The sequence below is a fragment of the Pseudopodoces humilis genome, chromosome 1, assembly GCF_049639895.1.
Source record: "Pseudopodoces humilis isolate 2021_Gansu_Grassland_sample_001 chromosome 1, ASM4963989v1, whole genome shotgun sequence".
Classification (NCBI taxonomy): domain Eukaryota; kingdom Metazoa; phylum Chordata; class Aves; order Passeriformes; family Paridae; genus Pseudopodoces; species Pseudopodoces humilis.
The window spans coordinates 34,232,517-34,246,746 of NC_142200.1; the positions used below are offsets into that span (position 1 = coordinate 34,232,517).

General features: G+C 37.2%; 1 protein-coding gene across 1 annotated transcript in view; it reads right to left on the reverse strand.

Annotated features, from left to right (window-relative positions):
• DNAJC5B (DnaJ heat shock protein family (Hsp40) member C5 beta) overlaps window positions 1–2,713 on the reverse strand; it is a 32,369-nt gene extending 29,656 nt beyond the window's left edge. Inside the window, exon 1 of the mRNA XM_005517120.1 lies at window positions 2,607–2,713. Coding sequence (XP_005517177.1) covers window positions 2,607–2,713 — 107 coding nt within the window. The remainder of the gene's footprint in view (window positions 1–2,606) is intronic.
• Between the last annotated feature and the right edge of the window lie 11,517 nt (window positions 2,714–14,230).

The following is a 14,230-nucleotide window of genomic DNA, read 5'->3' on the forward strand; positions in this document are numbered from 1 at the left end:
AATTAAATGGCATTAAGAGCACTGTACACATTTTCTAATAAAATTCTTAATCACCAATGTACTGTCAGAGAGGTGTTGACCTTTTGGAGCAAGTCCAGAGGTGGCACACCACAATGATTAGCAGGATGGAGCTCCTTTCCTAGGAGGAATGGCCAGAAGAATTTGGATTATTCAGATTGGAAAAGAGAAATCTTTAGTATGACAATACTTACAGTACTTAGGGAGTACTTAGGGAGGTTCTACAATAAAGCTGGAGCAGGGCTTTTGACTTGGGCGTGTAGTGATAGAACAAGGGGAAATGGCTAGGAATGGAAAGAGGCAAAATTTACATTAGATATTACAAAGAAGTTCTTCACTGTGGGGTTGGTGATGCACTGGAATTGGTTGCTCAGAGAAGCTGTGGGTGTTCCCTGGAAGTGTTCAAGGCCAGATTGGATGAGGCTTTGAGCAACTTGGTCTAGTCTCAGCAATCCTGGGCAGAGGGTTGGAACTAGATGATCTTTAAGGTCCCTTCTAACACAAACCACTTTATGAATCTATGATTTTCTTGTAAGTAGTCTATCAAATAGGATCTTTTGAAACTTCTGAAGAAAAGAAATCCATTGTCTATATCTCTGCATATTACTTCATATATTCAGACAAGAAAGCATAAGTCAAAGTACAGTTTAATTTTTTATGCCAAAAAAAGTTCTAAAATTATTTTTGTATTATATTGAAGATAAACAGATCTCCTTTGAAATTGTGCTGATTAAAAGCCTGTTAGCTTTACTCCCTGATAAATTAGATTGTGCCAAACTCCAAATAAAATCACAGAGTCATGTCTGTCATGTTTATGAAAAAGCAAATTTTGCCCTGGGCTGTGGCAGTATAATTAACAGTGACTTAATTAATAATGGCAGGAAACTCAGAATCAGGTATGGCTGGTTTTATACCTTGTACTAAAGAATACCATTTCAGCAGCAGATTTTTGGATTAGCATGAATTAAATTATAATTAAAGCAAATCTACGAGACTGACTCATCATTTTGTCTTGCAAATATTTACAGCTACTCCATTAAAAGTGAATCCCTTTGACATTTCCACTTTAGTCAGAAGCAGCCTTTTTTTTTTTTCTTTAATTACTAATAAAGATGGAGGAAGCATCACTGTCAGTTTTGCCATATATCATGGTGTAAATCATCCATATTCATGTTCAGCATTAAATAAAGTTAATTGCATTCTACATTCTTCCATGACAACTTTCTCCTTTGGGGATTTCCAGAAAATTAAATGTAAAAGCAACTGGAAAACATGAAGTTTGAAACAGAAGATGATTTCTATAGCCAGGCTGTACTACAGGAACACAGAAGATGCAAGTCATAAGTGAATTTGATACCATAGTATGCTTTTTTCCCAGTGGTATAATTACACAAGACAACAGAACCATGGAATGTCAACAGTTCTCCTTCCATTGTATGAAGAGTTTGGACATTTACTCCTTTTGCTTCCATTGAATATGTGCCTTTAGGAACAGAAAGCAGGAGAAATGCAATTTGTTCAAAAACATGGAGGACAGAGTCTTGCCAAAATTCAAGCTAAACAATGATGCAAGTAGATCTATTTAATAAACCTTTTTGAGATCATATATATTCCTACATTTGATAGGAAAAGCAAGCTGTGTTAAATTTGCCTGGTAATATAGTGCAACCAACAATACCCAGAATGATGCTGTAATAAAAGTTTTACAATATTTATTAAACCTACAAGTATATTTATTTCAGCGTCAAGAACATCTACTTCACACATGACATTGAAATTTCTTTCTCTTTTAACAGCAGCTGAGCAAATTTAAGGGCAAAATTACCGTAAAATCTTCTGGTCTTACTTCTAGGTTTTGTTACATTTCAGCAATAAAATATTTGTCACCATTTTGATAACTTGTGTTTGACTCAAACTATTCTTAATGTCCTCTCTTCTTCTTCAATAGAGAAAGTACCATTCCTGTGCCAGTATTTTTCACTAGTTGGTTACACTCACAGTTAAAACCATGTACCTCTTTTTCAGCTCAAATCATTTTCAGATCCCGAGCACTGATTTAGGTTATGCCTGCCTTCATGAAGTGAACAACTCACACCTAGCAATTTTCCCCGTCAAGGATATTCCACACTATAATCAAATAATCTATCTTTTCTTGTCTTCTAAATCTATCTTTTATTCTAAGTAATCTTCTTTTTCTTTTCTGACAAGATAAACTGATTGAACTCCTTATGTCTCTTACTCTAGTTCTCAAATTGTCATTACAGCACTTGCATTGGCTTTGCATTTCAAGGTACTTCAGGGAAGGTACTAACATAAGAACTGGGTGCAGTATTCAAATACCCCAGGTTAGTTTATCCCAACAGTCCGACCTCTCATTCACTCAGATTAGAACATTTTAAGTAAATCACAGACAGCTTGTGGTAGATTCACATTGCATCATGATTATTTTCAGGTTCACAAATTTTAAAAAAAAGAAACAATTGTGACAATGAATATCTAATGTACATGTAACTCAAAAGGTTTTACCATCATAATCATACCAGACAAATAAGCATTTTTACATCTGTTGCAAAGCACATTTTACATACCTGTAGGACTTTTTAATCTCATCATGTGTTGCTCCCTTCTCTAGTGCCAGGATGTCATATAGCGCTTCACCTGATGTTGACAAAGCTCGTTGCCTTTGTTCAGCCATGATAGCACTTCATTACCAAAGCTGCTAATGTAGAACATAATTTAAAATACCAGGGACTGCAAGTATATATAGATACTGCAAGTATATATAGATAGTATTTCTTATTGTTCATTTTAATAGATTTTTATCAGGCAGCAAAAGGTTAAAAATACATGAAAGTAAAACTAGAATAAAAACTCCTCTATATTATCCTCTGTCCTTTAATATATTTTGCAATTAGGAAAAAATGATAAAATGGAAAAGTAAAAATGAAAGAACCGAAGCTTTTTTGTTGTAGCACTGTTCATATTAATGACTTGATGTTGCTGTAACTGAAATGAATAGATGAATTTGCTAACATTAATACCCAAACATTATAGTTCCACCTAGTTTTATTTGTGTTTGTTTACATTTGTCTTTTCTAAGTTTTAGGAGAATTATTCTACTATTTGTTGAGGCTACTGACTTCTTACAGCAGGGTAAGAGCTTTGTACCTCTGAGTATTAGCTAATATAACAAAGTGAAGAATTTTTGCTTTCTTAACACAAGGATTCAGGTTCAGCCTAACCAATTTTAGGTGCTTAAATTGTAAATTAAATTTGATTCTGAATTAAACTAGATTCCTTATATTGTCAAGAGACAGATTCTGAGAACAACTGGAAAAACACTTTCTCCCTATTATCTCTACAGTGTGCTCAGGATGGTTCGCGTACTGTGTCCAGTTCCAGGCCCCTCAATTCAGGAAGAACATTGATGTGCTGAAGCAAATTCAGAAAAGAGCAATGGAGCTGGTGAAGGGTCTGGAGCACAAGTCTCATGAGGAGCAGCTAAGGAGCTGGGGGTGTTTAGCCTGGAGAAAAGGAGGCTCAACGGTGACCTTACCACTCCTTACAACTCATTGAAAGGAGTTTGTAGCCAGGTGGGGGTTGGTTTCTTCTCCCAGGTAACCAGTGACAGGACAAGAGGACACAATCTCTAAGGTGCACTAGGGGAGGTCTAAGTCAGACATAAGAATTTATTCACAGAAAGAGTGATTAGACATTGGAAGGGGCTGCCAGGGAGGTGGTGGAGTCACTGTGCCTGGAGGTGTTTAAGGAAAGACTGGATGTGGCACTTTGTGCCGTGGTTTAGTTGACATGGTGGTGTTCAGTCATGGATTGGAATTGATGATCTCAGAGATCTTTTCCAACCTGATTGATTCCATGACTCCCAACCCATGACCCTGAGAACCAGTGGAGTGAATTCCATTCATTGAGTGGCTTGACTACCTCCTTACAGTGCACAGTTCATCCTTTCGGATTTGAAGAATGAAACATTTTTAAACCAGACCTAGCCAATGCTAGGCAATGACACAAAGCAACTCAAACAGCAGAAACTCCCTCTAGCAGCTTTCCAGTACTTAGAGAGGGCCTATAAGAGACCTGGAGAGGGACGTTTTACAAGTACTTGTAGTAATAGGACCAGTGTGAATGGCTTTAAACTGAAAGAGGCTGAATTTAGATTAGATATTAGGAAGAAATTCTTCTCTGTGACGGTGGTGAGGCACTAGAACAGGTCGCCCAGAGAAGCTGTGGCTGCCTCAACCCTGGAGGTTTTCAAGACCAGGCTGGATGAGGCTCAGAGCAGCCTGATCTAGTGGAAGGTGTGTGGAAGTGCCCAGGGTAGGGGGTTGGAACTAGACGACCTTTAAAGTCCCTTCCACCTCAAACCATTCTAGGATTTTACATAAACCATAATTTAAACCACAAGATATAGATATCTATGATTCATAAGCTCATTGATGGCAGACTTGCCACAAGAAAACTCTCACCACAACTTGCCTTCTTTGAATGTTGGATTCCACTCCAAATGTCGAAAAGTGATCACAGAAAAAGCCTAAAAGTGAGCTGTAACCCAAGTCATAAGAAAAATTTCTGTAAACCTGCTTTGTTAGGTAAGACTATCCCCTCTTTTATTACACCCTTCTCATTGCTGAGCTAGAAACACTATCATGACGTTATTCATATATTATTTACTAAGTCACATTTTGTTCAGAAACAAGTATGTAACACTTTTAAGTTCTTTGGTGTATTCAGTATGAAAAAGATCAAATACCATATAAGTACACAGAGAGTCATAATCCATGTAGTAATTTTGGCACATAGTATTTACTTTGATGTTTTCTTTTTCTGATCAACCTTTGACCTGCTGAAAGAAAAAAAATACCTGTCTATTTTTAAATGTTGTAAACAATCCCTCAGTTAAATGTACTGAACTTTTGGGTTTAAGTTAACAATACAGAAAATGAAATTGCATATGAGTATCTAAATACTACTTTACCACCTGCAGTAGCTACCATGCTTTTTGTTCATGGTGGCATACCTTGAGCATATTTAGCATAATTCTGGGATCTATCCTGGCATTGGAATCATGCAAGGCATACGAAGCCTATTAAAGTACAAGACAGTGGTAGTAGCCATGTGAAGTCACAAATATATAGCATTATTTAAAACATCTGTGACATAATGCTGGTCATCTACATGGCAGCCCTGAAGCATAAGCTAAAGTTAAAATGGATTTAATTTTGAAGAACTACCAAGCCATGTAATTTGTGCTTTCTCAGAAAATAATTTTAATAACCTAGTCAGCTATGGAAATTTAGACTCAATAGCCTATTCAGTCTTACTAGCAATTAATCTACTTGAAGCTTTAACTTTAGCTATTCAAAATTATTACTTACTTATTTAAAGCAATCCTATAAAATACTAAAAATGCAATGAGACAATACTTTTCTAGAAAAAATTAAACTTTCCCTATTAAGGAAGAGGTAACAGTCACGATTTTAGAACTAGATACAATCCTGATGGCTGAAATTACATTAGAATCCTAATAGTGAGCTGTGTATTTTTGTTCCAGTAGACCAAAGCCAAGATGTTGTTTTCTTCCTTGAAAAACAATAAAATTATTAAAACACAATCCAAATTCTGGTAACAATTCCACATCACCTAAGAAGATGGAGCCCCAGTTAACTTCAGCTCTTTCTGTATCAATTTTATATTACCCAGCATTAAGTATCTTATACAGAGGTTGCAATGATATGCCTTTTTTTCTTACAATACCCATAGTTCATTTGGATTAGTGCTGAAAAATAAGGCAAATTATTTCTTATTTAAAGAACATACCTGCTTCAAAAAGTGATGGAACACAGTCTGGCATGTATAAACTCACAACATTATGAGTTCAATACCTTGATGTCTTTATGCCAATATCATCCCGAAGGAAAGATGCAAGTGCCACAAGAAACCCTGTTCCACAGAAAGCAGCTGCTGCTTTTCATCCTTCACAATCAGGGTTAAACAGGTCAGTGGAGTCTGATTACTTCTTTTGTTGTCCAGTAACCAATTGTTTATCTCTCAGGAAGATCTATGAAAGAGCAAATAAAATATTCATGAGTTTAAAAGCTGATATATCCAAGAGTTAGTGACACCAAAAAATTTGGGACAACTGTGTATTTAGTTAGTTGTTTTTCTGTGCTTTATGTTTGATGGGGCACTAAGTTTGTCTTTTTTTTCCCCCATGCAAATATATTAAATTATTTTAAATATAAAACATCTCTTGCTCTAAATTTAATTTCTTTAAGACCAGCCATAGTTTAGGTTTACTACATAATCTCTTCCAAAACAGGATTAAGTGAAGAAGTCCCTTTAGGACTTAGTCATGAGTTCTTGTAAATTTTTATATCAAAACAGAAGATGTAGGATGTTGTCTTTTATTCTGGTAGTTTCTACTCTTACACTGTGAAAACCTGGACAGCCATTCCTTTACATTTGAAACAGAGAAGACTATAAATGCTAGAGACTTAAAAACCCCTATTTTTCTTGGTGTATCATCCTCAGAACCAAGTAGTTAATCTTTTGTACTCAAAAATGTCCTAGATCACCCAATTCCAAGCTATATCCTTTGTCCTGTGTTGACTTTGGCTGGCTGCCAGACATCTACCCACCTCACACCATCCATCATCCCCCTTTCAACAGAATGGGAGGAGAGGATAAACTGAAAAGCTCATAGATCAAGATAATGATAGGGTGATCCCTTACCCATTACTGTCATAGGCAAAACAGATGTAACTTGGGGAAAATGAATTTAATTTATAACTAATTAAAAGAGATTTGGATGGTAAGAAACCAAGACAAAAGAAAAACACCTTTCCCTTGCCACCCTGTTTCCAGGCTCAAATTCGATCCTTCATTCACATTTATCCCCCACCATGCATGAGCAGAGCCAGGAGGATGGGAATTGTGGGTTGCATAATTATGATCATATGAAGTATATATCTAAAAAGTATGTTTATGATCATATATATATATATATATATATATATATGGTATTATGATCACATATATCATACAGTTATGGTCAAATACCTAATAAAATATGTTATGATCACATATATATAAAGTATATTTATGATTATATAATTATGACCATACAAAAAGAAAACACCAACATGAAAGCTAATAGAAAAAAGATAAGTGGGTGCTTTTTAATGTGAAGCATATGATTTTAACATTTCTTTTGTTATTAGGTATATTCTTAATTTCAAACATCCCCTCAAATTTCAGCTTTTTATGGGGACAAGGCAAGGCATATTTCAATCTAAAATGTGAGCGTTTTCCATAGTTATGAGAAGTCAAAATAGCATAGTCAAATTACCTTTCCCAGGACAATAAAAACAGAGTAGATATAGCTAATTCTATTACATTGCATGAACACAATAAACCGTATTATTCAATCAGCATGCTTGATTTCTCTCTTTGAAATTACTTTATCATTCTTGCAATACAAACCAAAACAAAATGTACTCTTTCTAATGGCAAGAAAAAATCTAGAGGAAAAAAAAAGAAACAGGCAGAAAATAAAATCACTTTCAGGTTATGCAAATCCTTTGTATTTTTATTCATCCTATTACAAGAACAAGATCCCTGCTCTGCATTCCTGACACACACCGGGACTTGCAGTTCTGTGTGGCTACAGCTCCCTCTGGTGCGCAGAGCTGGGACCGCTCTGCAACCTGCCTTGCTTTTCCTACAACCACTCCCTATTTCTTTGGAGGAAACGAACACAATCCCAGTAAATCTAGGCAGTTTTTTCCCTTTTGGGGTTCTGTATCCTTAACAAATTCTAAAGAGTCTTTAAAAGACTCAAAATTTTCTGACTTGTCATAACTCTTTTGTCAGATCAGCTATGCAATTTAGAAGAATAGCCAGATAATTTAATATCTGATCACTTTCTCATTATTATTATTATTATTGTTATTGTTGTTGTTGTTGTTGTTGTTGTTGTTGTATTGTAACACCTGATACTGCACCACAAGACCACTGTGGCAGGCAATACAAAAGTAAAACACAGTTCTAGTCCCAAAGGCTCTTCTACCAAAAAGGTCTGGCTTATACTTTACATTTCATGTATACACTGCATGTATTTCAAAACAGGCAAATCAGAACATGCCTGGAAATTCAAAGTTGAATATCAGACATAAAAAATTTGAAACATGGCCCAGACAGAACAGGAGGTCTGGGGTTGCTTCAGAAGCCTCCAGTTACACATAACCACCGCTAAGGACTGAAGAATTCTGAGTCACTCCAGTCCTTCCTCCTACCACTCCCTCCTTTTCCAGGCTCATAGCAAGTTCAAGAACTTAAAGCCTGGAGCTGAGACATATACATGCATAAATGTACTGGCGTCATTGCTTAACAGCACTGTGAATTTTAATTTCCAAGGCAAGGAAAGACAATTTTTAAAAGCAGAATTATGTTTTTAGTTTGTTGAATCTGGTAGGATTAATACTGACAACATCCAAGTATCTAGGGGGTACATGTGATCAGATAAAGAACTCTTGACCTTTATGGAGAACCTACAGCTTTTGACTCTCTTCCAGTTCTGTCAGGAAAAGAAAATCTCAGATTTTACTTTGGGGAACTTGGCCATTTAAATAAATTGCTGACATGCTTCTGTAAAGCCAGCATGTTAATGGAGATAATCCTTACTGTCTACTCAGCACTGGTAAGGTCACATCTGGAGTGCTGGGTCCAGATAAGGGCCTCCAAGTACAAAAGAGACATGGACATACTGAAGAGAGTCCAAAAAAGGGCCTAGGGATGATGAAGAGACTGGAGCATCTGTCCTGTGAGAAAAGCCTGAGAGCTGGGACTGTCCAGAATGGAGAAGGCTCCGTGGGGAGGAACTCATCAATGTATACAAATGTCTGAAGGGAGAGTGCAATGATGACAGATCCAGGCTCTTTTCAGTGGTGCCAGTGCCATGACCAGACTCCAAACTCCCAAACACAGGAGGTTACCTCTTAACATCAGGACACACTTCTCCACTGTGAGGATGACCGAGCACTGCCACAACTTTCCCAGAGAGCTTTGGAGCCTCCATCCTTGGAGTTACTCAAAAGCCATCTGGACATGGTTCTGGGCAACTGTGTCTAAGTGTCCCTGATTGCTCTCCCTGAAACTTCCCTGCTATGAGTACTGTTATTGCTAATTTCTGTGGCTTTTTCTACAAAAAGGTTGTCCACAAGGATGTTGGAATTTATATTGGTGACTGTCATGAGAAAGACATGTCAAGAGAAAGAAGGCAGGTGAGGATACTGGAACAAGAGCTCTTGGTAGCTGATGTCTTTTCAATGGGGTGTAAGTGGCAGTCTGGAAAAAGAAGACCCAACACAAGTAGAGCACGAGGACATAAGTGAAGTATGGTAGGCTGATGAGATAATATGTGAATTCAGAAAGGGTGCATACAAGGGTAGTGTGTTCTAGTTTTTCACTCTCTGGGCAGTTTTCCAGTCTCTGGATTTTTCTTTTGTTTTATATTTTAATATTATGCTGTGGTGCTATCAATATTTGTAACATTCAGCTAAGCAGGATAGCCAAAGGGCAAAAGACCGAGACAGTGAAAAAAAAGAATGCTTCTGCCAAGATGTGCTGGGCCTCTGGCTAAGGCATGGGAATTTATTTTTGTTAAGAAGGAAGACTCCTTCTCAATTGCTATGTCCCCAGATGCTCTTCTTGTAATTTCTTTTTATCCAGTCCTGTTTCACACACTCCTGGACATCTAGTGCCCTGTCTGAACTTCACTGCATGCTGTTAGATATTCAAACAATCTCTCAAAGAAAAGAGCATTTGATTAAGGTCCCGTTTTCAGAGAGAGACTTTTTAGATGTCAGTCAAGCCCAACATTCTACAGCAAGTTACATTCCTCTTGCCACTCTCGGTTACAGAATAGTTACTGTCATTGTGGCTTCAAAAGCAGTAACAGAATTGATTTAAATAATATGATTGCATTGCATCTGTTTTTAAATACATGGAACTATATTTGAAGGAAGGTATTCCATCTGGTAACCCATCTGCAACTCCATCTATACAAGAAGTAAGTATTCATAAGAGAACATTCATATATTTGAATTCTCTGAACATATTGTGACCTTCTGTTACTATTCACATAGAATATCTCAATTTAAATATATCTTGGGTTTTTAATATCTTTAACTGAAGTACTGAAAAAAATTAGCAAACTCAAGAAGCAGGAGCTTTAAATGAACAGTCAGTTACATATTTAAATTTCTCATGCCTTTACCTGGTCAGTTTGACACAAAGAAGCAATCCAGACCTCGAATTTACATTCCAGTAAATTCAATTCAAAGCCTTGGCAGACTACTTAAGTGACATGATATAAACATTTTTTTCCTAGCAATTTAAACTAGAGACCCCAAACATGATGTTTTAAGTAATAGTAATAGATTTAACTTTTTCAACAAGCTACTCAGGAAATACCAGTAATTTTATTTTCATCTGTGGTTTATGAGGAAGTTCTGTCTATCCTCCCTAATTTAAAGTGGGTTGTGGAGGCAGCCTTAACTAAGATGTAAATCACAATAATCTGTCTATTTTTAAATTAAATTACTTTTTAAAAAGCAAAAGCTAGTAAGTTTATTTAGCTTTGACGACTCAGAGATGAGTTTTCTAGGTCTTTGAGTAAAAGTGAAATAAGAGAATTCCTTAATTCTTTATTTAGGCAGTGTCTTGGTAATTTACTGCAGCTGTTGTGATTTAAGGCAGTATTCTTCTACTTCTTATAGTAAATTTACAAATCCACATTTCTGGTAGCAAGGCTATTCATTTTAGCCTGGCCTAATCATCTACAGCTAAGAATCAGGAAGATCAGCTTGAATAGTATAAATAAGTGCTTTGACCTATTTATCAGCCTATTTTACCAGAAACAGATTAGGAAACAGCAGTACCACATCTTCTCAGTACCTGCTCTTTGGGAATCAAGACTTGTTTTTTGTCCTCCCCACTAAATACAGGATTTCTTCAGCAGCAAACAGTTCTCTCCACTTGTTCCTCCTTCATGTAGTTTTCATAATTCACCCTCTGCCATCTCCTGCAGTCTTTGTCTATGCAAGCTCTTTCTTGAAATCCCCACGTAGTCCTCAGTTCTACCCTGCACCTACCACTCTACTATTCTCTCCAGAATTCCTGCAAGCTAGCTGCTTACCCACACAGTTCCCAGGAGGGAGGGGATGCAGCAGGGGAGATAGCAGGTAGTAGCCATTTCTCTCTAAAGCTTCATTAATCCCCACATTGGATTTATTGCCCTGTCTTAGAAATGCTCACTTAATTGATGGCTGAGGAAGGTAAATTCTTTCTGAAGTGCTGATGAGTAACTATCTTATCTAGAACCAGAAAGGAATGCCTGTTCAGTGGTTGAGTTACAAGTCAAAGAATTAAAGCAAAATGCAATCCCAGTAAAGGAAGTACAGGTTAATGGATGAAAAGACAGAAGTCTAAGATATTTTTCTTTCCTGAATACTACTTACTGTCAGAAAATAAAAATTTAAAAAAACGTATTTCATTAGCATAAATATTTAACCAATAAAGTAAATAAGCAAAACCATAAGCATGAATGCTATTATGCACATAGCCACTGGAAATGTTTCGCAATGATCAGAAGACTAACATTTCAGTAAATTAGTACCTTTATTGTTAACCATTTATCACAGCTGTTCTTAAGATTCTTTTCCTTACCTTGTTATGACAAGACCTTTCAGCTGGAAAGTAGTCAGAACTGGAACTCGAAGTCTGAATCCATGGGCTCACAGTTGGCTCAAGTTAATCTTAGGGCTGCCAGCAATGGAACAGTCCAAACTTTCACTGTTTTTCTTTCATATTATTATTTTTTCCTTAGTTTTCAGCAAAATCAGCTTTCTAGTCTGACTCACTACACAACTGGCATCATTACTAGAGCTGATGCAATGGAAGTGGTGACATCACACCTTTTCAGCAGCAGTTAAAGCCTTACATTGTTTTCAGCTCACCACAGAACTGCACCTTAAGAAGGATGGAGGGGACAGAACACCATACAAGCATGAAGCACAAGTAAATTCTGTAGAAAATAGTATGAATAAGGAGAATTAAGACTCCTCTGGAGTAGTCTGTGACTAAAGGACAGGCCAATGTTTAACTATATATTAAACACATTAGGGGCCTCTGCTGCCAGCTTAACACTGCCATGGGTATGTGATACAAGGTGTTGTTCCAGTTGAAATGCTCTCTGCCAATTCAATTTGTTCCAACAAAACTTTAGCAGGTTACCTTTGCCCCAGCAGGATTAGTGCTGCAACAGGTATCGGTTGCCCACGTGGCCCTAACCCTCTGTGGTTCCTGCACAGCACATTTCCTCTGCAACCAGGATAAAAGCAGACAGGCGGCAGAAAATCCTCACCAAGCGCTCTGCTAATTTGACAGAAATGTAATCATGTGCCCACACCTGATCCAGATCAAATTTGTACTGCTGGGTGATGTGGCATGGCCCAGAGCCAGCGGTAATGATTGTGGAACCACAGCACTCGGCGAAGGCTTCTCCTGCAGAAGAATTACCCATCCAGGAGACTGCAAACACAGAGTGTGGCCTATTACTGTGGAAACAGCTTGTGCAGGCTCCCCTGAACATGCCCCAATCCGCACAAAAGAGACATAGTATAACCCCTTGCCAAACCACCTTTCTTTCTACCCTCAGAGGCAGGGTGCTGGGTTAGCTTCTGACTGAGAGCATTAAGCACAGGAGGGGAGAAAAAAAAAAGGAAATTACACGTCTGAGGTTTTTCTTTCAGGCAAGTCTCTTATAAAAATAAAGGAGTGTACAAATGTCTTTGTTTCCCTGCCAACTTTTATAAGAACTAATTAAAACCAAGAAGAGCTTCATTTTCCTGTTTATTTCATAGAGAGAACAGCTAATGAATTTAACCTATTGATGATTTTGCAGCTGCCTGCTTTAATTTGCTTATGATTGGGAAACAAAAAGTTAGTGTAACAGCAAAGAGCTGCCAAAGCCGCGGAGCGGTCACTGGTGTGTGACCAGTGATCCAGCTGTGTGATCAAATTTCAATTAGGCAGCTGTGACAACAGAGCACGGGCTGTCCTTCTGAGCAAGAAAACAGTATTAAAATTATGGCCACTGCTTAGTACTTGCTTGTTTTCAAGTCGGCTGATTTGCCCATAATAAGGTCACTATAACCATAAAGGTACAGACTGCTGGCATTTATTCTCTGCTAAAGAACATCTTGAACTTTTCAACTTTATTGCTATATAGCTATATAGCTATTGATTGCAATAGAAAACTCAGGCCACAAAATACAGTAGTAATTGCTATCAATAAATGAGAAATTATGCTTTACCTGAAAACAATTTTCAGAGGGAAATATTCACAGGCCTTAACATAACTCATGTTTCTTAGTTCAGACAAGTGGATTAAAAGGCATTTATTATATCAGGGAGTCCTATGGACTTTATGGAAATTATCCAGAATTCAATAAAGATTTTTATGATTGCTATAAACTCTACAAAATAATTTTTAACGTCCTTTTGATTCTGAAGGTGATATCCCAACCCTCTATAAATAAGTGACAGAACTCGCAATTGAGATTGACAGAAAATGAGCGCCCAATAATTTGCAACTCTAATTTATAAAATTTTCCATAAATTACTGTACATGACTGGAGAACCTTATGGGTTTTACTCACAATAAACTTTACAGTGTGTTGTTTTTGGTTTTTTTTCCAAAAGTGGTGGGGGAAAGATGATTCAATTCAGAGGAAGTGAGTTACTTAATTTTCTTGCTTTCCTTAAAATAACAGCTCTTCAAACTTTCACATGTTATTTCAAAATATTATTTCAAAAGAATTTGCAAATATTAGCCAGGGATTCCCAAACTTGGGTATCCTAGCAGCAGACTACCTAAGCTACTTAAGAAGGCATGGGAACTACTGCTGCCTTACTGCACTCTCAGTCCCCTGCCAAGATAACCCTGCATCAGCTTCTGCAGGAAGCTTTGTACAATTCCAACAACTGGAAATTAGACTATCAAATAATAGGTAACTCTCCAGATTTCCACTGTTAATTTTATTCCAAAATCACCAATCTGAAGATATAAAGTTTTTCCAGGGAAGCAGGGCAAAAGCCCTTCTTAGAGCAAGTAGAAATCGGCCACCAGAAT